General features: G+C 40.1%; 2 protein-coding genes and 1 long non-coding RNA gene across 4 annotated transcripts in view; 1 reads left to right on the top strand and 2 right to left on the bottom strand.

Moving 5' to 3' along the window:
* Positions 1-19,755, top strand: part of TRIM8 (tripartite motif containing 8) — a 72,455-nt gene extending 52,700 nt beyond the window's left edge. For both annotated transcript variants that reach the window (XM_042457626.1, XM_042457627.1), the window contains exons 4-8: positions 4,573-4,668; positions 5,479-5,712; positions 8,996-9,027; positions 10,486-10,601; positions 16,932-19,755. In XM_042457626.1, the coding sequence (XP_042313560.1) occupies positions 4,573-4,668; positions 5,479-5,712; positions 8,996-9,027; positions 10,486-10,601; positions 16,932-17,539 (1,086 nt within the window). In that variant the 3' untranslated portion in view covers positions 17,540-19,755. The remainder of the gene's footprint in view (positions 1-4,572; positions 4,669-5,478; positions 5,713-8,995; positions 9,028-10,485; positions 10,602-16,931) is intronic.
* ACTR1A (actin related protein 1A) overlaps positions 1-23,761 on the bottom strand; it is a 515,484-nt gene that overhangs the window by 283,489 nt on the left and 208,234 nt on the right. The gene's annotated exons all lie outside the window — the stretch shown is intronic.
* LOC121925470 lies at positions 747-22,720 on the bottom strand. The gene is made up of 3 exons (XR_006102883.1): positions 22,627-22,720; positions 22,150-22,236; positions 747-828 (listed from the first exon to the last, which is right to left on the bottom strand). It is a non-coding gene; the product is annotated as an uncharacterized LOC121925470 (long non-coding RNA).

Below are 23,761 nucleotides of genomic sequence, written 5' to 3'. Positions count from 1 at the left end.
CTTTCCAATAACAATGTTCCTTCTAGGATTGTGCTTATGGTAACATATATATGTACTGTATATGCTAGAAATCAGGAAATTATATTGTTTCTTTAGAAAGATCACTGGTTTCACTTACATGCAATTTGTGTAGGTTTAATTAATTAAAACTCGTATGAATAATTGGCTAAGACTTTTTTAATGGGGTGACAGCCCTAATTAAGAAAAAAAAAGCTCAAATCCTGAGGCCTGAATAAATTAAGCAAATTTCAGCACCACCATCATATTTTATTTATCAAGTTCTTAAAACTACTAGGTGCTGTGCAATAAATTTTTTAAAAGACTATTCCTACCCTGTGGGCTTGTACAGTAGTTTCAAATTGACCAGTGCAATATGATAGATGAAAAGAGCAGATGGATATAGGCGGGGATATAGGACAAAAGAAATTGGAATTGGTAGGTGTTGCTTGCTTGTTTTGTGCATTGATTTTTGGTAAGTAGTTTGAAGGTACTTGTGTATTTCTGTCAGTTTAGCTAATTTAGCTCTGCCTGGATGGGGCATCTCTCAGGAACTATTACATAAGCTGCTTCTTTGGAAGTAGAGTACGCTGTAAGTTTTATAGATAGATTGTTCTTTTCATTGCTTTGTGGAGGACACAAAGCTTGGAAAGTTACTTTTTACAATTAATCAGTTAGAGTTCAGAGCCCCAAAAGTAATTAGTTACCACTGTAATTGCATTTTCTGTAATATTAAAATGCTTCCCCCCTTTTCTCAGCAGCAACCATAGAGTCAGCGTTCCCTCCTCAAGCTTCTTCCCATCCTGGTTGTCTTCAGAGGTGGCAGCCGGGCTGGGAGGACACAAGGAGAACAAGCAGGACATCATTTATATCCCTGGTTACATGCCTTTCACTTTTACCCTCGACTTATCCAAAGATCATATTAAAATCCAGATTTTTGGCCCAAAAACCTACCTTCGACTTATACATGAGGTTTACCTATACAAGTATATATGTTAGTTGTCATTAGTGGCTAAGAGGCATGAGAATCATAAGATGTCAGCTCGTAAGAGAGCCAGTATGGCAGAGTGGATAAATCACCAAGCCTCTTCATGCTGTCCTGCTTTATTTTCATCTTTGAAATCAGTTCTTCCTATGACTGGTATTGGTTTGTGTAGAATGGCTTGCTTGTTTGAGCCATGCCTAGGAAAGCAATGTGTGCTACAAACCTTTTATTTTATGTTTTTTTATTTCACCTTGATCCTTCTTGCTGGGTGTTGGAGATACTCAGTAAATTGGCAAGTGAGTGCAATAGGAGTTTGAGTCTGCAAGCAAAAGACAATGGATGGAGCATTAAGGTCATCCTGGAGAGGCTTGGATCTAGATCCCTGTTCTCAGAAGAATCACCCTGGGTGGCATGGATTTGTCAGTCTCTTTTAGATTAACCAATTCTATAGGGTGATTGCAAGGATAAAATGCCCAGAGGTCTTTGAAAGGAGGGCAGGTCCAAACATAACTAAACTTGTGCTACAATTACCTATGTGATAGTTGGTCAGCTACAGCTATTTTACATATGAATCAAGGATTGAGTTCAAACATCTGTGAAAAATGTGCATATCTGTGGCATCGTGTGAAAAATGTCCCTATATCTGGGCAGTTTTATCTGAAATATAAGCATGCATTTTATGGTTAAGGTTATTAAAAAACAAAGCAACCCCCCCCCCCCCCCCCCAACACACACCTGTTGATGCAAAAGGCAAAGATTCTGCAGGACTGGTTTATCTGGATTGTTTTTTAATCACAAAAGCTCATGTGCCTGAAAAGAAAGCAACTTTCCCTCTTATATCAAGTCAGTGAGTAAGCTTTCCTGTTCTCTTCTGAAAACCTATTTACTTAAAATACGTTGACGCCAACTTCTTCCAAACTGGTGAGGATTCTTTACAAATGTCCTTTCTTCCCTCCCCACAGGAAACTGCTGGAGGAACATTTGGAATAGACATTGCATTATTTGGGTTCTCTTTTATCTGTGAATTTGTTGTGAAAATGTCCAAATGCCTCTATCTTAAGATCATTTTTCCATGGGCAAGACTAATAGGGAAACTAGTGATGGCAAGGAACAGCTAAAAACCAGGCAAACTATGGAAACTGATGCTTCATATTGATGCTACACTCAAATAGGTTTTCACAGCTTGTGAGTTTGCCATCTATGAATGATGACAACTGTGGCTACAAAAATAAAAGGTAAAGGTGGTAGATCACATACGTAGCTTGTGGGCTACATTCAGCTTGGAGAAGTATAAGTTGCACAGCCTTACCCCAGGATCACAGTAACATCACCACTTTTGTTTTCCGCAGGAATGTTTTTACAAAGAGCAAAGAAGGAGGGAGAAAAGTGTAATACAGGGCTCCCCCGGGTTACGAAAATAATTCGTTCCGCCGCCGCTTTCGTAACCCGAAAGGCTTCGTAAGCCGAAAAACCCATAGGCGCTAATGGGGAAAAGCCGCGATTTGGTGTGAAATAGCGCCGAAAAGCACCAAATTTTTTTTCCGTAACCCGAAAAAACATTCGTAACCCGGAACAGTTTTATTAAATACATTTTTTTCGTAACCCGGAAATTTCGTAACGCGGCGCATTCGTATCCCGGGGTACCAGTGTACTGCTCACTGAGAGTTGCAGCAGGTTCAGAGAAGGACAACAAGTGTGGACCTGCCAAATTCTGAATGGGTCAAAGGCACCAGAGAAGTGTTCCTCTGGTCAGCCCAGTTTTACACACCTAAGCCCAATGTTTCTGTTTTCCCAAGCCTTCAAACATGTATATATATTTTGAGCTTACCTGCTGTAGTGAAAATCTGTTATTTTAATATGTTTCACTAGTATTTTGAAATGTTTTTCATTGGTGGTTTTGATTAGTTTTAATACTAGTGTAGGGTGCCCTGTCAGGAGTAACATTGAAGGTGCGGTCTAAAATACTAAATGAAAGATAAAATATAGTGCAGTTGTATGTGTGGTCTACTTGTTAGTCCAACTGAATTCAGTAAGGTTTTTTATCCTAGCTATATTGTAGCTTTGGTTCCCCAGTTTATTTTTCATTGATCCTCTGGAAGCTGCTTAGAGACACTTTTTAAAAGGATGTTATTTAATATATAGTTGTTAATCTGCAGTTTTGTACACACACTGGGGTTTGTTTTTGCCTTTTAAAAATGATTTTGACTTTTGTTGTAGTTTTATTTTGTAGTGCTGTTTCAGTGGTTTGATTTTTTAATAAGGTTTGCTTTCAGAGGAAATAATATTTTCAATTGTTAAAGTTACGTTTTTTGCTGTTAGCTGCTTTGCACCCCAGGAAGAAATGGCTTTACATTTAAAAGTTTTTAAATAAATATAATATAAAAATAACAATTTCTAGTAGAAATGGGGGGGAAACGTGTACAAGAGCATAACCAGATTGGCATAGCAAAATTATCCTCATTTAATAAAACCTGAGTCCTCTGTATGGAGACATTGGAAGACATTAATTTAGGAGGAGCTACAGTATTACGGGAAATCTGTGAATCATAGTGCAAAACTGACAAGTCAAGCTTTGTATGTACTGGCCTCCTTTTTAAAATAGTATCAACATGTGAGGTGATGGGATTTTGTACTCTCCTGGTGATTTCTTACTCATAAGAAAATACATTGCTGATAGGAGTGAGGAAAGAGATACCTATTCAGGAGATCAAGAAAAGAAGTAGGGAAATTCTGAGAGCCATTCCTGACACTGTATCTCTATATTTAGATTTTGAAAACTCAGAGGGAAATAACCGGAAAATATGGTTCCATATTTATAATACAGCATGGTAAAATATGAATGTCAACAAGGCAGCCTGTGTTATTAGGTATAGTGAGCCTGTGCCATACGCAGGCTGCTTATAGGCGGCTTCCAACTTACACGGAAGCTGCCGGGAGAACAGGTGAATGGTGTGTGCACCTGCAGCATACACACACGACCGCACAACATGCATGAACCCCATTATATCTAATGGGGCTCGAGCATACGTGCTTTTTGCCTTAAGTGGAGGAGTCCAGAACGGAGCCCTGGGTAAAGCAAGGGCAGCCTGTATAAGCATGGGAGAAAAACACGGGATTTGTTTTCTGTTCTTATACTAAAGTCAAAATGTTTGAGGCCCAGAGTCTCTCTTTTTGCAAGTGGCATAAGCCTTGCACCCAAAGCTTGTAAACTGTCCTTTTTGGATAAAAGCTCCCACAATCCCTCAACCACTGTAACTACTTTTGCAAATTCTGATTGTATCAGCAGTGTGGTGAGATTAGAGGGAAACAAATTTCTTTTAAGTTTACTGTGCTCTTAGGTAATTTATGAACCAGTTCTGGATTTGAACACTTCAAGAGTGTTTGTTTGTTTGTTTGTTTGGGTTTTTTGCCTGACCAACTGAAAAACTGCAGAGATAAGTTTGCAAAGGCAGCTTTTTTTCCCCTGGCAATTTCCTTCTGAAATCATAGATGTCCGCACAGTTGTGTTCTGGACACTTGTCACTGTTAATACCTGTGCTGTTGTCGTCTATTAAAATAACCTTAACAGCCTTTTCTCCTTCCTATTGCAGAAGATGCTGGTGAAGCAGCAAGACCGCTTGGAAGAACGTGAACAAGACATTGAGGAGCAGCTGTACAAGCTGGAATCTGATAAGCGCCTGGTTGAAGTAACTTTGATTCTATACCTTGGTCTTCAGGCTGCATTTACACACTGAGTTTGCATACCGTGAAATGGCTGCCTTGATATAATAACTTGCAAAGGAGAGGGTTTCAGCCTTTGTAGTAATAATTTTGACTCCTCGTGGTGGACCTACAGAAGTTTGACAAAAACAGAGTGATAAGGTTCCTGTTTACTATGGCAGGAATGTGAAATGTATAGGCCCTCCAATGTTATTAGACCTCTAATCCTATCTCCCTGACCCACATAACCAGTGGTGAAGACTGTTGGAAGTTGCAGTCTGGAAAATCACATATTCAACATTCACACATTACAATTCCTAAATCCCATTGATTCACTGGCTCTACTTAAGTTGGGACTACCAATAACATTGATGTCAGGGACGTCTCTGAGCTGCACTCACTGATCCCAGAAGAATTGGTCCCAGTATCCTGTGACCTGGTGTCTTTTATTCCATGAACTTGAACAAAACCAAGCTCATAGCTCTCTGCCTCCTCTAAGTAATTATACCCTGTTCTGGGTTTATTTCTGGATGTTCAGTCTGATTTAGTGATTTCCATCAAACTGAATTAGGATATTGATTCTTCACCTATGGTTCTAAGTTCTGAACACTTTGTTGTACTAATTTCTTGAACAATTTCTGGAACTTCCCAATAGTCTGTCAACACTAAGCAAGTAAAAAGTACAAGAGTGGAGAGAATGAAAAGTGTGTAGGAGCAGCAATTTTAGTCTCTCAAGAGTATTATATAGGTTTGTAGGCTGACTGTAGGTATTTTTCCTCTCTCTTTCATTCCACTAGGAGAAGGTGAACCAGCTAAAAGATGAGGTGCGTCTACAGTATGAGAAGATGCACCAGATCCTTGATGAGGACCTGCGCAAGACTATGGAGATCCTAGACAAGGCCCAAGCAAAGTTCTGCAATGAGAATGCTGCCCAGGTGCTCCACCTCAGTGAGCGTATGCAAGAAGCCAAGAAACTTCTCAGCTCTGTTCAGGTCATGTATGACAAGACTGAGGACATCAACTTCATGAAGGTGATGTGGGGGTTAGTTGGGGGAAGGGGAGGGTCCAGTGGAGTGCTTCACTTGGCCATGGGATGAGGAAGGATCTTATGGATCCTTTGGCTCTTAAGATGACAACCTCAGTGCAATAATGGTTGTATTTTCTCTTTACAAGCTTTGCATAGCTATTATATGCTATCCCTCCAAAGGTACCAAGTTACCCTGTGGCATTTTCATCTGTGTTTATTAGACAGAACTCATGTTGCTCTCTTTAAAATACTTTGGCCTTACCTGCTATAGTTGTCATATCGTATCTGTTACTCTTTTGGTTCTGACTTCTTTCCTTCAGCCATTTTGAAACCTTTCTAGCAACAAAAAATACTGTCACAGAGAGAGGAGACCTGTTTATATGTACACATGGGCGCCGCCATTGTTACACAAGCGCTACACAGCATCCGTACGGTGCTTGTGTAACAAGTGCGCCAATGGCACACTGTGGCACACTTGTTACTCCATAGGGAAGCCACGTGGTTTTGCGGCTTCCCTGTGGAGGAAAAACTGGCACTGGCAGGCTGCCTTTTTTGAGCGGTATGTACTGCATCTAAATCTCCCAACATGTGAGACTTAAGAACAGGCTGAATTACATAATAATAATATAATTCATTTATATTCCACCTTTTCCCAGGGGAATCAATGTTCATGATGACATACAATAATATGAATGTAGTGAACAATGAGCTGAGAAAATAATACAATGTTACAGTTGATACTGATTTAAATTGCAGACTCATGAGCAAACATGACTATATTAATATCCTATATTATAGATGTGTACTTACTACAGTGGTACCCCGGGTTACGAATTTAATTCGTTCCACGGCGCCGTTCGTAACCCGAAAGATTTCGCAACCCGAAAAAAGGCTTTCCGCTAGCGCTGGAAAGCCGCGGCTTTTAAATTTTGTGCCAAAAAGCGCCGAAACACACCGAAAAAAATTCGTAACCCGAAAAATCTTTCGTTACCCGGAACAGTTTTTTCCAAGCTAACTTTTTCGTACCCTGGAAATTTCGTAACGCGATCAATTCGTATCCCGGGGTACCACTGTATCTCTAAATGAAGTTCCAACAATTCATGTGAACCCAAGGGTTTACTGGAAAATACTTTTTATTGTCAAAATGCCTCACTTTATGCAAGCTGGCTTTGTGGAAATTCTCAGTTAAAGAGACCACACTAAATAGATAACAAAATAAATAAAAGAATTAAAAAAAACATAAATATATCAGTGTCCCATATAATGAATATATGTTTACAACATTAAAAAACACACAGATAAGTCCAAACATTAATTTAAACCCAAGGGTTTGCTGGAAACTAATTTGTATATCCAAAATGCCTCTCATGTAAAAGTTTACTTTGTGCTGATCCTCTATGAAAGGGACCATAATTAACTGACTTAATAGCAAAAAAATTTAAGGAATCCAGAGAATGACCCAATTATGAAAAATGTTCTACTAGTGGGGTATCCAGACTTCCATTTCTGGTTTTACTTTTATGTTCCCTGATTCTAATCCTCAAATTTCTTGTGGTTTGTCCTACGTAAATCTTAGGGCAAGGGCATAAAATAACATAAACAACATTATTGAAGTTACAATTGGTGAACGATCTTAACTCATATTGATCCTGTAATGTGGGCTGTATAAAATGTTTTGATAGTCAGTGATTGTCTAGAACATGAACAGTGTCCACTCTGTCTTTGAGTTCAGGAAGATGGAATTCTTAACTGACAGGCTGCTTTTGATAGCTTACCTTGGTGTGGGATTTCCCTCACAGCCGGTGGTATATAACCAGCACTCAAACAGGTTTCCTCTTCTGGTTTCCTAGACTGAATAGTCTCTTGTTGTACAGCAGACTAATGAATAAAAGGGTCATCTCTGACCTTGTACTCAGAGTAAGGTTTTGCTCACCAGCCCCTTTGGTGGCTAATCTTCCTTGTAACATAGACCAGATGGTCCACTCCTCATTTTTGAAAGACAAGATACCCTTGACCTCTAGAACAGTATTGCCTGTCAAAAAGAGGCTTTCCAGTAAATCTTGACAGCTGATTGACAGGGTATTTACACTCTGCTAGAGTGTATTCCCTTTGTGGGGGTTGATCCATTGTTGGCATCATTGTAGTTCAACAAGTATCCCAGGCAGGCTACTAGAGGAATGATAGAGCCCAGTTGGAACAGAAATCTTTCTGGAGCTAGGGTACAAGATAGCAGTCTAGAATTATTTGGTGGTCTCATAAGTGCAGGGGCAGGCATGATAGTCAACTAAGGAGACCCAAAGATCTGAGAATAATCCATTGAAACATGTGCTTCAGAGTTCCTAGGTGGTGTGTTGTGGACTATAGCTGATGTGGCAGGTTGAAGTCTGGAATCACTATGGCCTGTTACAGACAGCCAAAATAAAGGTGCTTCGAGACACAGTGGAGGTATGGTGTTTCAATGATGCATGCGTCCTAAGAGTCCAGAAGTCACACCAAAGCCACGCTCCAGCAACATATAAACTGTTGTTAGGCTGAGGCCTGGGATAAAATTCCCATCAGTATAAAGATTTGCTAAATTGTTTCTCCTTGGCATGCTGGATTCCTTCAGAAAAGACCTAAAGAATACCAGTAAGATGGATGAAGTACTCTGTACCTCCTGAGTCTACCTTTATGATCTAGGGGGCCTGGGAAAAAATGAGAAATTGGTAAAGCAGCAACATTCCTTTTGCACTTTGCTAAGAAGTTGTATGCTGCTGAGGATTAAGTTCGACCACTCCAGTCCAACAAAGATGGAAGAGTCAGTAGAGCCATAAAGTAATAGGCCCTGTGCATTATAAAAACAGCAGCTTAGCGCTTACATAGTACTTCTTAAAACTGCTTTTCATGCATTTTTATTAATTATGACAATGACTCTGTCAAGCAGTTCAGTACTGTCTTCCTAATTCACTATATGGAGTTGCCTTGTAACAGGTAGAGTCATAACACTGACTGGTTCTATACCTTGGGTCTTGAACAGAAGTTCTTAATTTTGTAACCTGCTTGGAAATGCAAATATCTTTTACATGTAATACATGTGCCCTATTTTCAGCTTTGGCCCCTTACAACAGAGTTGCGGTATCTGTGCAGTATTCTGTGTGGTTGTGTTGAGGATGGGTGGGAGAAACTTATTCTATGGAACCAGTGGGAACAACTGGGAAGTCTTATGAAACTGTGACTAGAAGCTGCTGTGATGCAGGATCTGCATGACTGACAGTTCCTTATTCCATTTTTTTTGTTTTCCTTCCTAGAATACCAAGTCAGTGAAAATCTTGATGGATAGGTAAGAAATCAATTTCCTGGCCATTTGGATTTGAGTGAAAGAGGCTGCATCTGATGCAACAATTATAGATGGTCTCCTGGGCATGGACCTAGAGTTATCAAGGGATGTTTTTATTTTGTAGATTTCCCTATTATTATTATTATTATTATTATTATTATTTGTATCCCATCCCAACAGCAAATCAAATACAATTCAAAACCAGTAACAAAAACATTCCCTTATTCCTCCATCCCCCATACCCTAAATTATTGTTCTACCTATGGCTTAATTTATTGCATTGTAATGATACGTGATATTGAGCAGCAATGACTACAAAAGATACAGAGTGCCAAAACATACAGACAGGGATGGCGGAGGAATGATTTTGCTACCATTAAATTCTGATAGCGTTATTTAAAGAAAATATTTTAAAAACTGGCCTCTTTTCAGCATGTAACATGAATGAGCTAAACATGAGGGAAATAATTGGGGAGGGGGAGAATCCTGGCTTGCAGTGAAAGTAGTAAGATGTGCAGCTTACTTAGCTTTCCAGAAGGAGGTTTGATAACAAATTGAATTATAATATGTGTAACGGAGGGAAATACTAGGGATTCTCATGAATCATAGGGAGTTCAGGTGAGAACTGATGGTGGGAGGATAAGTCTGCAAAAGCTGGTTCAAAGTCAGCACAATATCTTAATGGGCAATGGTAACCCATAGTACAGGAACAGAATCAGGCAAAGACTGGGGAACCTTTCAGTAAAGATTTATTGACCAAATTCCAGCTCTTAAGATTTTCTCTGCTTTAACACCAGTGGACTCTCTGTTTTGATATGTTGCTTGTCTCTAGTCAAGTGTGGGAAAGCAAAGAATTAGTGTTGCACATTGGATTGTCTTGGGCTCTGCCCCTAGATCTCCACCCAAAGCTGAGTAAACCCATATGGCTAAACTGAATCCTAGCATAGTGTTAGCGATAGTGAACAATTCTGAGGCTGGTTACTGACAAGTACAGTTGGCCCTTCTTATACACGGATTTTTTATACACGGATTCAAGCATACATGGTTTGAAAATGTTCCAAAAAAGTATAAATTTACCTTGATGTTCCATTTTTTATTAGGGACACCATTTTGCTATGTCATTATATTTAATGGGACTTGAGCATACACGGATTTTGTTATACACGGGGGATCTTGGAACCAAACCCCAGCGTATAACAAGGGTCCACTGTAATTGTTGTAAGGAAAGGTGATAGTGATGAATGAAATCAAACCTGAAAACATTTTTTTTTAATTAGCATTAGAGAAACAAAGTCATAAGACCCTTTATTTGCAGAATTGCCTCCTCACAAGGCTAGGGAAGGAAAACGAATTTTCTTACAGATGTGGAAAACAAATTGAGCTGATCCCCCTCTGGAAGAAACCTTGTGGTACTTGAGGCCCATCTCATTCAATAACACATTGTAATATTCCTTTTTTAAGGACCCAGAACTGCACAGGAGGCAGTTTGCCCCCTCCCAAGATTGGCCACCTCAATTCCAAGCTCTTCCTGAATGAAATTGCCAAGAAGGAGAAACAGTTGCGAAAACTTCTAGAAGGTGAGTGAAGCCTCTGTCTAAAAACTTGTAAATCACATTTGTCTAAACTGCAGCTTAAGCAGAAGGATTCTCATCTATCTCTATGTTATTTCTCCCTAAGTAGCCTTGTTGTAGTTGGTCAGCATATTGCTTTCAGGCCGAGATCTAGGTATAACTGAAAGGGTGAGGGAAGCAGTTGCAGGAAAAGGGATATGTTCTACAGAAATAGCTTCTCCAGAGGCCAGGTTATTTTTGCTCTATGTTAAGGGGTGAGAATCATGCAGATTTTTAGATGTTGTAGGCCTGCAGCTTTCAGCATGCCTCATCATTGGCTGTACAGCTAAGGCTAGGAGTTGCTGTCCAACAACATCTGGAGGCTGGATGTTTTGCCCCCCTGATGCTATCTATATTTCTGGGATCGATCCTGAAACTTCAGCAGTCCCTGGCCACTACCAGCTTCATTGAAATAATGGTGAATCTTGAAATATCAGGGGTTTGTGCAAGGCCTGACAAATCTGCCCTCTTGACCATTTCCTGCCTTAGTATTGTAGAGCAGGGGTGGGGAAGTTACAGCCCTCTAGATGATATTGGACTCTCATCTCCTCAAGCCACCATGTTGGCTGTAAACTGAAAAACTGGAATTCAACAACATCTGAAGTGCAATAGGCCTGCTTCCCCCCCTCCATTTAACTAGAAGCCTAGCTTTAAATCAGGAGAGAGCCCTCCCCAAAAGGTGCAGGCATTTTTTAAACAGAGGCTCTTCCTAATCACTGCAATGCAGATGTTATCCTGTGGTAATTTAAAGTCTCTGAATAGAAGGAAAGGGTTTTTTTCCAGTTCTTCCTGTCTTCAAGAGTTGGAGCCAGATGGAATTAAGGCTTGAGACTTACAGGGTGGTTCCCGTCTCCCAAGACTTGGAGAAGTTCATGAACGGCAAGATTTACCAACCTTTAGTATGAAATTTCAAGCAGTTGATTCTCTCTACTATCTGTAGCCACAGTATCCGCTAATTTCTCTCTTCCCCGCATAGCCTAATCCTCCATCCTGATATTATATAATTCCCAGCATATCTTTGGTAGGGACTTGCTTTCAAATTTTTCTGCTTATAAACTACTCCAGAGTTGTGAAGTACGTACTAAGTTTTCATGAACTGGCTGATGCTGGAATCTCAGCCTTACTTCTGCTTTATATTTCTGGATCTGAAACACCTCTGCTGCTTATTTTTCCCTTTTTGGCCCCATAGAATCCTTGCTTCTTTTGAGAAAATTCCCTGACAGTTTAAAAACTGTTAGATATGCATAACATTTCCAGAGTGAACACAATTCAGGGCTTTCTGCCACCAAAATGCCATTTCTCTTTAGGACTGTAGTAACCAAAGCAGAATAGCAACACACTAGAGGCAAAAGCACTGCTCTGCAAGACAGGTGTAGTTTGTCTTTAGCAGGCATATTTAGATCCGTTTTCAAAGGGTTCTGAAAGGATGATAATTGGTTAAAACACGTGACATACAAATGAAACTTGGGTTTGGCACAAAAAAGACTTGAGATTTCAGATACCTAAATTAATGGTTCATGTAAAGTGGCAGGTGAATTCCTCTTTGGAGTGATCGTCAGATCTAGGGGGAAAGCAGTGGGTTCAAATTGCATTCTTACAAATATAGGTTGAATACAGAACGTGGGAAAGGTAACATTTTGGACTGCATCTCTCAGAAACCATCAGCCAGCACAGATGCAAGCTATGTTGGCTAGGGAATTCTAGGAGATGTAATCCAAAAAGGTATTCTCCCCCTAACCTCTGATTGAGTATTGTAGAAAGAAATCTAATTAATTGTACATCCTGCTTGGCATTAAAACAAATTGACTGATCCAGTGGCAGGCCCTCCTTCCCTGGGGATTTTGAAGAGGAAGTTGGATGTCAAGGATGATTTGGGTCTAGGTATTGAAGGGAATTGGAAGGGGGAATCAAGGTTCCTCCTTCTTAACTTCCTAATTCAATGACTGACTTAATACATTCTGACTACAGAATGAGGATTTCCCAGCTGCAAAGCATAAAATAGACTGGCTAAGCCAGGATTTTTGAAAGCATGTACTTTTAAATATTTTTTAAAGAAGCAATGACTTGGGCATATAGTGGCAGTTTCTAAAACATTTTCTGCAGTTGATATTTATAGAGAGCTTCAGTCTACTGTTAGATCCACTCCAGTTTTGAAATAAAATGCGTTCTAGGTTTTTGCTTATAAATGAACATGTTCTAGAGTGAGAGAACATTTCCCTGTGATGGCTAAGATCCCAATAAAGTTAGATGAGAAACTTTAAACTGAACATACATAGACTAAACCAATCCTCTCTCGAGGGAAACCCCTTCCCCCAAAGTCTATGCATGTAGACACACTGTAATATACACTTCCTGTAATGCTGCTTTAAGTAAATGTACATAAATTGCATATATGCAGGTATCTCACTAGAAAATGTTGAAGAGTGAAAGATACTGGCCTACTAGCAAAGTCTTACATTCTCAGTGTCTTGTGACTGAAGAATAGGGCCAGACTCAAGAGCACTCCTCTGAGGTTTGAATATATGGTTTGTGGTGCACAGCCCCAGTTCCTTATCAGTTTATGCCAACTTTGGCTTTTATGAGTCTACATGCTTGACATAGCCAAGTGTCCAAATTCATTGTCTCAAGTACAGTGGTATACCAGAACTATAAGATGAACCAGAATTTATTGCAGGCTACATATCACAAATGTATCTGGTAGTACAGTATAGGGAAGTATTACTGGTGCTGCACCAGCTGTTATTCCACATCCCAACTGGGATAGATAGAAGGTAGTGACCACTTTTCCTGTGATCTGGCTGTATGATTTGACATGGTCCAAAGCTTAGTTTTGTTTGCAGACCCTTATTTATGCCAGGCATGGACAAAGTGTAGCCCTCTAGAAATTGTTGGTCTGCTGCTCCCAGCATTCCTCACTATTGGCTATACTGGTTATAGCTGATAGAAGTTGTAGTCCAGCAATATCTGGAGAAATACACTTTTATCAACCCTTGATTTACATATACTTAGAGTTTTACTGATAGTGGTGGCAGTATGCTTGACAATATCTGGCTAACAAAACTTTGGGCCAGAAGCAGAGATCTGAATACTGTATTGGAGGCATGGATGATGACTCACAAAGCTCTCTGGGTCTTTTATCCCCTCTACCTTAAGTCATTGCTTCACCTTCTTGCAAGGCAAGAGATATATGAATTCTGATTATGACTAAAGCTACTGGTATGCCTCAGTAGCAGAAAATTTGGTATCAGAGGCAGAAATAACATGGAAAGAATAGGAATTGGTTCCTATATCACAAAAAAACAAGAGCACTTCAACATGTTTCAGCAGACATTTTATCCAAATGAACAGGATGTATATGTCAAATGAAAAAACAAACAAAAAACAAGTCAGGGAAGTCTTGCACAAGGAAGCAAATAACATGTAGAATCTTTTGGGGACCATTTGGACTACTTCTAAAATTTACCCAGAGATTATTCCCCCCCCCCCTTCATCACCTTCCACTTTTCTGTTTTGCTGTTGAGTCTGTGCAGTAAGGGATTCTAGAGGCAGTTGCTGTTTACCTTGCCTGTTGTAAGCAGGTCACACAACTACTATAGCATTGGCTAGAGCAGAATACCATACACCCCAAGCCCAAGCTTGTTGAATTGAATATTGCAGCCATGCTGTGGCCACCTGACACAAAAAGTTTTTATTTCTCCAGCCCTCCTACACCATTTTACCACTTAGATTGCTAAAAAATTTCCAGCTAAATAAAGGCCAAGGAAGACCGGCTGGACAGGAGTAAAAGGGAGCTTCTTTGTCAAAGGCTTTGTAAACTGATGTATGGCTCTAAGTAACTGCTACAAGTCTGCCATCCATTTTCCATCTCATGGACTGGAGACCTTGCTAAAGAGTGTATTTAGCGCTCAGTATGTTAAACTTGCCCTGACTTATACACTAAAATACCCGTTTCTTGCTTTCTTTGAGATGGTTGATGGGCAGCATTGCTTGCTATGTTCCATGCCTTCTTTTTTTAAAAAACTGTGGGTCAGTGTGTAAATGTGCCAAGTTCCATACCCTCAACTAAAAGTGTATGAGTTAACCGGTCAGCAATAGGGACTGTTTTATTCACTTCCTACAAATGAAATAGGCTAGGTTGAAAATAATCTGACATTTTCAAGAAATCTAAGAGAGGCAGTCACATAATAGTATTGGTTCTCCTCATGCCATAGAATTTATTTGCCAAGAAGCGTCTTTGAGAGGAAGATGCAGAAGAAGCAAAAAGTGGGGAGGGTAGAGCTTGATAATATGAGCACCAGACAGTGAGTGAAAGGAGTGTTTTCTGCTTTTTTATATGCTTTGGAATCAAAGTTATTGTAGAACAGATATTCACAGTGTTTTACCCTCTGGGTGTTGTGGCCTACAGATTGAACACTAGTATCAGATTGTGCAAGTTGCAGCTCAAACTTTTGCTGGGTAAAACATTTTTCGCTTGCCATAGGTAAGTTAGATTTTTTTAAGGCACAGGAAAGAGCATATCAGAAGGAACAAGGGCAAGACTGGGAAATTATGACAAGGAATGGCAGATCTTGGCTTTACCTGTTGGGGAAATGGCAGTGAGAATGCAGTTTTCCACACTGAAGCTCTGCTCCCTATGGCTCCTCTTCTCTTGTGAGTCTCACTTCACCTTCTTTGCCTTAGATTTCTCTGGCCATGCTTACTGGAGAAATCAGGTGGTTGTACTCCCAGAAAATAAATTTTCCAAGCTGTGCCTGTAGTAATACAGGAACAACCATATTGCTCTCCAGATGTTTTGGACATTAGCTCCCATTGGTCCCAGCCAGGTCAGGTCACAAATCCTGGGATTCTTGCCCCCCCCCCCCCAAATGTAGAAGATAGCATATTTGGGGAAAGAGTTACAGAGCAACAGGGTTTGCCTGGCTTGGCTAGTGCAGGTAAATCAGTGTATCTAAAGAAGAGTAGCAACCTGATGCTCTCCAGATTTGGATTGCAAGTCCCATAATTCCTGACAATTGAAAGTGGTAATTGATGATATTCATGGTTCAAAATACCTTGTGGATAGCAGATGATGATTTGTATCCCACTCTTTTCCCAGAACTGGGACTCAGAGCAGATTGTATGCCCCTTGTTCAATTATGTTTGTAATTGTATTTCTATAACCACACCATAACACAAATCCTGGGTAGCTCACCAAAAAAATACTTTTAAAAGATCACAAATGTCCTTATATCTGTTAAACTCAAACATCAGTTAGCACACACATTTAAAACACTTTGTACCTGGCCTCACTGTGACTGAAATGCTAGGAACAAGATATGGGAGCTATCTGTAAGGCGTTCAGCCTACAACCTCAGTTTTTGAGCCCCTCATCTGGGCCTCAGAAATCCAAGTAATACAGCAAAAATACCTTTTGTCTCAGTTATGTACAATGGAGACACTCTGGACATTAGCACCATGTTCAGATTCTTGGCAGCAAAGTGTAGATAATACCATTTTGTGAAACTTGGGCTTTCTGTTCATTTGTTTATTGTAAGAACTGGGAGCAGCCAGGCAACTCTGCAGAGCTGAAACAGGAAGGATCTAGAGCATAGCTTTTGTTTTGTATACAGTGCTTCCCATGTGTTTGGCCTGCTGCAGGTATTCTGTGCCAAATTCTGGAAAAAATATCTGTGGTCACACATCTGCAGGTTCTACAGCCTTTTCATTGGGTTTTCTTGGCAGATTTCTTCAGAGGGGGTTTGCCATGCTATCTTCTGAGGCTGAGAGTTTGTTCACCCAGTGGATTTCCATGGCTCAGTTTGGATTCAAACCCTGTTCTCCAGAACCATAGTCCAATGCTCAAACCACTACACCAGGCTGGCTTTTCCTGTTAAAAGTTAGCTACTTCTGATTTAGAACATGGAGGAGAGCTAGAGTGGAGCTTGGTCAGCCTCCTTCAACCTAGTACCTCCCCCAGATGTGATAGACTTCAACATCTACCATCCCCAGTGGCTGTACTTTCTGGCATGATGGGAGTTGTGATCCAACAGAGCTGGAAGGTGTTGAGTTGGGGAGTACTGGGTAAACTAATCAGCTGTTATTTTCCCAATTTCTGTTTTGAACCCCCCCCCCCCACACACACACACACATACACACACACACACAATCACTGGTTTTGAAGCTGCTCATCTCTTTCCATTCCTTCTCAGAGTATGCTTTGCTTGCTCTCTGGAGAGGATCTCAGTTGCACACTAAATCAAAAAGGCAGGCCTAACATTGATGAAGGTGACAGCACCTGTCTTCTCTCTTTCCCTCCAGGTCCTTTCAGCACCCCGGTGCCATTCCTGCAGAGCATCCCAATGTACCCTTGCAGCGTCAGTAACTCAGGTGCCGAGAAACGCAAGCACTCCACAGCTTTTCCAGAAGCCAGCTTTTTGGAGCCATCCTCGGGACCCGTTGCCAGCCAATACGTGAGCCAGGGGGCTTCTGCTGGCGAAGGCCAGTCTGCACAACCCATGGTGCCTTGTAGCTCCACGCAGCACATAGTAGGACTCCCCAGTGGCCCCCAACCAGTTCACTCTGGCTCGATGTTCAATCCTTCCCACTATCCCAACAGTACATCATCTCAGCAATCTGTGTTGTCCCAGTATGGTGGGCGCAAAATTCTTGTCTGCTCAGTGGACAACTGTTACTGTTCTTCAGTATCCAATCACAACGCGCATCAACCATACCCACGGTCAGGCCACTTTCCGTGGACAGTGTCGTCGCAGGAATATTCTCACCCCCTCCCTCCTGCTCCATCTGTACCTCAGTCGCTCCCGGGCTTGGCAGTGAGAGAATGGATTGATGCATCTCAGCAACATGGACGGCAGGATTTCTATAGAGTTTATGGTCAGCCTTCCACCAAACACTATGTCACCAGTTAACCGTCTTGTTTGGATAGCATCCTGCTGATTTTTGAAGATTTTTCTTTTTTAAAAATCTAGTTTCTGTTGTTTTAAATCAAATCCATTTCCATTTATTCCCTACCACAGAGTCTCAGAGGGGCATTGCTGTCATCTCTATTTTTAATTTAATTTAAAAAAAAAATAATCCTCCCCTTGTATCAGGTTTGGGGGAGGGCTGTGGAAGACATTAACAAGGATTTCAATCAAGCATCTACTTCTGGATCATGTGACAGTGATACTTTCCAGCTTGGAAAACTTTTAAAGGGACAAATGATCCTTTTCTACTTCAGTTTCTGGGCTCTTTGGTTTTGCTTTTAAAATTTCTTTTTCCTTACCATTTTTAAGAGGAGAAAATTTCTATCATTGATTCATTCAGAAATGACACTTGTAGGGTTTTTTTTTAAGGCTGACTTTTTTGTGTGTTAAAAGGCCACGTATTGTGCATATTGGCATTCTTTTTCTTCTTCTTTCAGAGATTTGTAAATACACAATGGCAGGAAATGAAATGCACAAAAAAAGGGAAAAGAAACTGAAAAAAAGAAATTAAAAAAAATCTGTTTTAGTTTCCAGGAGGGAAGTGTGTGTCAAGTTGCACACATTCCTTCCTGTGTTTCGTTGATGCAACTTCCTCTAACAAGCACTTTGTATTAAAAAAAAAAGTGGACTTCCTGTTATAAGGCGCAGGTATTTATTCTGTAACCAATTTTAGAACACACACAAAAATATTCAAATAAATGTGATCACTTAGTGCAAACACCTTGTTCTGCTTTGCCTCCATAGGCACTGCTTTGGCCACCTTCTTTGGGAGTGTGGAAGTCTTATTCAAACAGAAGTCCAACATCGTTTAAAACTGGATGGCACTTTGAATTACCTTTGGAATAATCTAATTAGAAATGCAAGAACTGGGTAAAGAATGAGGAGGGTTGGTCAGTAATGTTAGGCCATAACCTGAACTTTCTGGAATACATCAAGAATGTAGTTTATGTTTAGATATATTAGAAGATTGGATCAAACAATAATCAGTGCACTGAGCTCAGGAATGCAGGGTAAAAGGTTTGTATAATTTATGAGTGCTGTATTTAAAAATAAGATGCACTGTGTGTGATAGTTGGATCTTATTTCTTACATGCTAGTCTTGATTAAAATTGTGAGACTCGCAAATTAAAATTGCAGCCCTCACATGTTCTGATAGGCAGTGCAGTATAAAATATGTCACAGGATTTGGCTTCCTGAAGATTTCTGTTTACATTTAAAACAAAAACCGTTTTCATTGTAAACATTATTTGTGAGACTAAATGGTTGTGCTAGAGATACTTTTTGCAAATCATTTATGATTTTCTTGTACCTCATCTAGGCTGCAATCATCTGAAAACTTACATGACAGTACATGTCATAGAACTCAATGGAATTTATTTCTATGCAAGGCTGCATAAGAGGACAGTGTGTGTGTGTGTGTCAGAGAAAGAGAGAGAAAGCTGTCCCAGACCACAAAACCTACAAAGCAGATATCTACACTCAGTTCTAAATATCAAACCGAGTAATTTATTCTCCACTTCTTCCCCAAATGAATCCTCCTTCCAAAACTACATCCTTATATATTCTTCCCCAACATATTTATTCCTCCCTTTCCTTCCTCTCCTCAGAAGCAATTAAAATCCAATTTTTCCTCACTCATCTTCCAGGCCTCTCTTTCTCTTCAGTCATAACCCATCACTAACAGAATCCTATGCATGGACACCTCAATTTCTTGCTTCCAGTTCTCCCACATAAAAAAAAAAGAAGAGAACAAAGGCCTAGACATTTTTTTAAAAAATGTGTGACTAATAAATCGACCTAGTAGTGCCAGTGTCTTCCAGCTAGTCTCCACCATTTACCACTCCACAATCTAAGCAGGGGTAAGGAACCTGTGGCCCTCCAGATGTTATCAGCAGTTCCCATCCTCCTTCACCACCAGCTTTGCTGTTCAGTAACCACACATTCTTCACCTCTGAACTACGCTGAATGACAGCCACCCATCTATAGGAAAAGACAGAGACTAATCCTTTTAATCCACAGAGCCTTTAAGTAGTGAGATTTTATATAGTTCTTATGCCTACACATTGCTCTTCCATTGTTATTTCCCCTGAAGATAGTAGCTGAATTATGGGTTAATTTGGCTTATGTATTTTCCCTAAATATGACAGCAGATATCCTGTGTACACTTGGGAGCAATCTGCAAGTAGGGCTGGGTCTCAAGGCTGTGGTAGTATCACTGATTTACAAGTGTATTTATATTGTTACCCAGCTGATCCGTTTGAAGTATTTGGAGGAGGCAGTGAGTGCAGGAAACTGATCAACCATTCTGTACTTTATCTTTATTTGGTCACGAGGCCTAATCCACTTACATTCCTTCAGTTAGTATTTTCCCTGCTTAAGAGGCTTGTGGATAATAAGATAATTTTCTCTCACAGTATTTTTTACTGTTATTTATGAATATACAAACTTATTCTAATTAAATGGCATCTTTAATACTTTTAAAAATGAAAATCAGTTATTAAAAGATTTTTAATATAAATCAGCCACATCTGTTCTAGGATGCTGGTTTTTATTTGTGTTTAAAATGCTTTTTCTTCCCAGTTTTTTCCTTATAATGCAGTTGCTTCTTGTAACAGATGAACAAGTGAAAAAGCTGACAAGGCAAGGGAGTGTCCTGGTGGCAAGAGCCAGAGTTACTTTTCTCTTGGTCCATGGGAGATGTAAAAGTACATAGTGGAGATGGAATCCTAGGAGCCAAACTATTTGTGTTAGCAAACTTGTCTGTTTAAATCAGGGGTAGGCAACCTGTGGCCCGGCGAGGCCTTGGGACCGGCCCCAGCCCGGTCCTGCTGCCGATTGCCACCGGGGCCTTTGGGGGGCAATTGTCTATAGAAGCCTTTGAAACATGCATTTATATTAACATTTTTTAAAAAATCAGCAAATTTTTTCACGTGTCCTCCACTTTTTTTTAAAAAGTGTCCACCATTTGAAAATTTTGTCCTACATTTGTCCCAGTTTATTTATTTATTTAAATTTTCTAAAAATTATTTAATTATTTATTTTTTGGCTTCGGCCCCCCCAGTTGTCTGAGGGACAGCAACCCGGCCCCCGGCTCAAAAAGGTTGCCTACCCCTGGTTTAAATCAAGGATGGGCAACCACATGGACTGGAAGATTACATGTTTTTTAATGAAAAAAAAATTTTTTTTTGTTAATGAGTTAAACCAAAATGCTGATAGAGTGTTTTAGAAGAGAATTACACATTCTGAAAGTGTATCTCTCTCTCTTTTTTTAAATTAAATGTTTTTAGGGCTTTAAGAGGGCTCTAGGGCCTAAAAATGTAAGCATTACAAAGAATCCCCCACTCCCCACAGCTCACCTCCCTACATTGTCTTCTAATAACACCTTCATCTTAGCTTGCCTCATAATGACTGATAGGCACGAGCTGCAAGCAAAGGAAGTGGGTGAGTACCCAAACTACTCATCCACACAGCCTTCTTACTCTTAAATCAATCTCTGGACCCCATTTTATGTGACTGGAGGAGGTCTACATCAGATCTAGGCTTGACATAGGTTGTAGGGGCTACATGAGGCCCTTGTAATTGCTGCTGTATTGGAATGAAATAGACTGAAGTATTTTTCTTTTCTTAAGTGATTCCCCCCCCCCCCCCCCCCAGATTGAAACAAAACTACATGTTGGCCATGCTAGTTAAAGGATTCTAGGTGTTACGATGCTTAAAAACAAATGGTCCAAGCTCTGTTTTGGGCCAATACATTGGCACCAGATAAGTCCCAAAGCACCACAAGTTACTTTTTTGTTACTTTAACATGTATATTTTGTTTGTTTATTTCTAGTATTTATACCAAACCCTTCAGCTAAAAAGTCTCCCAAATGGCTCATCAATCACTAATGTAATGGTTCCCAATCCTGTTTTCTCATCTAAATATACACAAGAAATGCAGTAGGGGAAGGGATTAAGCCCAGCGGATCTTGGCTGCTCTTCTCTCCCTTAGAGGCCAAGGCAATGGTATTTGGAATGTGGAGAAAGGGGTTCTCAACAGTCATTGAGGCTAAGGCACAATGGAGGGTTGGGTTTTTTTGGGGGGGGGGGGGAAGTTCACCAGTAGAAAAATAACAAGTTCCTTTCAGCATAGGAAGAAAATCAGAAGGTGACGTGTTAGGTGAGGATTTTCTCTCACTGTTGCTGTTTCATAGGGAAATGGTAAAACCTATGTAACACCCTACCAACTCATGTCTGTCCTTAACTTCAGACTGGTTTGAATCTGACTCAAAACAATAGATGTCTTCCGGATTACATGGTTTAATACACCCTTTGCTGTCTGATGTGGTAGAGGGAGTGGGTAATCAGAAGCACTAAATCTTCTGATCTGTTCCTCTTGATGGGGAAGAAAATATTGGGTCTCTAAACAGTTCCTACATGGTTGTTCTAGCAAGTCCATAACTGAGAAATTCCAGAACTTCTGTTTTATTGTTTCCCATCAATCCTATTCCATGTTGAACAAATCACTTTGTTACAAGCATTCACCCATCAAAGGTCCATGGGTTTTGACATACCTCTATATGTTGGCCATATGTTGGCTGCATTCAGTCATGGAGGTTCCCTCTATACTAGTCAGGTTGCCACTAAGAGGCTTCCTGCACCTATAAGAATAATATAGAAGGCAGAATTTAACCAAGGGCTCTCTCACACTATATAGTTGTTGCACTATGATTCTACTTTAACCTCAGTGGCTTATATCCTTCTTATATCCTGTGGTCTGTAGTTTAATGAACTAGAGCATTCTAAATACCTCTCCCTAAACAGTTCCCAGGATTTCTTTAGACGGAACCAGCCTTAAAGGTATAGGAAGTCTGTCAGGGTCTGGATCTGTGAGCCCTGCACAACTGGAAATGCCAGAATAGCGGTGTGGATGCCTTGCTCTACCAAAGTATTACTGGAATGAAATCCCACCCCCCACCCGCCAAAAAAAGACTGAGCCTAAGAGGAATCGACCTTGGGTAAAATAAGCAAAATTTGGAAATGTTACTTACAGAATCCATAGCAATGCTGTTTGGGGGATTATGGGGGTTGTGTCCAAATGCATTGCTGAGTCCAGAACTAAACTCAGAATTCCCACTGCTTCACCTGCATTTTAAAAAATGAGATATTGCTAAGCAGCGCCCTTGCCTAGATGACACTTCACCAGAATGAGAGCTGACCTCTCCCAGCAGTTTTGTGTACATGCTGAAGAGCAAGGAAAACAAGAATTGAGCCTTAAGGCCCAACAGAATTTAATAACCGCTATGATCTCCAATTTTTGTACACCGCTATGATCTCCAAGGAATAGCGGTATAAAAATAAAAACAATAATTAATTAATAATAATCTCTTAGGAGCTCTGAAAATCAAGATCTATAGAGAGAGGAGTCAAAATCAAAAAATATTTGAAGGTTCATTTTAAGTTTTTTCTCCAAGTAAGAACTTATTATCTTCCTAGACTAAGGTTATTTTCCACTTGTTTATTGTGTGAGTTATCTAGTTTTATTTATTATTTTTAAAATAGATTAATTAATAAGCAGTAGAGACTATGGGAAGATAGTTGTGAGATTTTTGTGGGTTTTTCGGGCTATGTGGCCATGTTCTAGGATCAGATGTCAGCCACAGATGCTGACAAAACATCAGGAAGAAACTCTTCGAGAACATGGCCACATAGCCCAAAAAACCCACAAAAAACTATGGATGCCAGACAGGAAAGCCTTCAACTTCATACAGTTGTGAGCATTTTGCTTACATGCCTATTCCATTTTACTTTCAGAAGCCAGGAGATAGCTTTCCTTAGAGGCAGTGCAGTGCCCACCCACCTGGGCCAGAGTATAAATTGCCCAAATGGCTTTGACTTAATTGTTTTATAACCCATGCAACGGACAAAAATGGGACCAATAATCTGCCACAAAAAGCACTGTTGTCCAGCTCTAACAGTCAGCCAAAGTAGAGGTGTTGGGCAAGCATGACCAAAATGCTAATAATTATTTTTATTGTTGCTTTTTAATATATTTATATCCTGCTCTTTGACTTGTGGCAGCATATAAGAATAAAATGTCATATAATAATTACAAAAATGCATTAAAAACAATACAGTGTAACATGGCAATCAATATAAAAGCCATTTGAAGGGAGCAGCACAATT

This window comes from Sceloporus undulatus, chromosome 3, assembly GCF_019175285.1.
Source record: "Sceloporus undulatus isolate JIND9_A2432 ecotype Alabama chromosome 3, SceUnd_v1.1, whole genome shotgun sequence".
NCBI lineage: Eukaryota > Metazoa > Chordata > Lepidosauria > Squamata > Phrynosomatidae > Sceloporus > Sceloporus undulatus.
The sequence above is the reverse complement of the archived record's forward strand: the minus strand, read 5'-3'. Positions and strand labels throughout refer to the sequence as shown.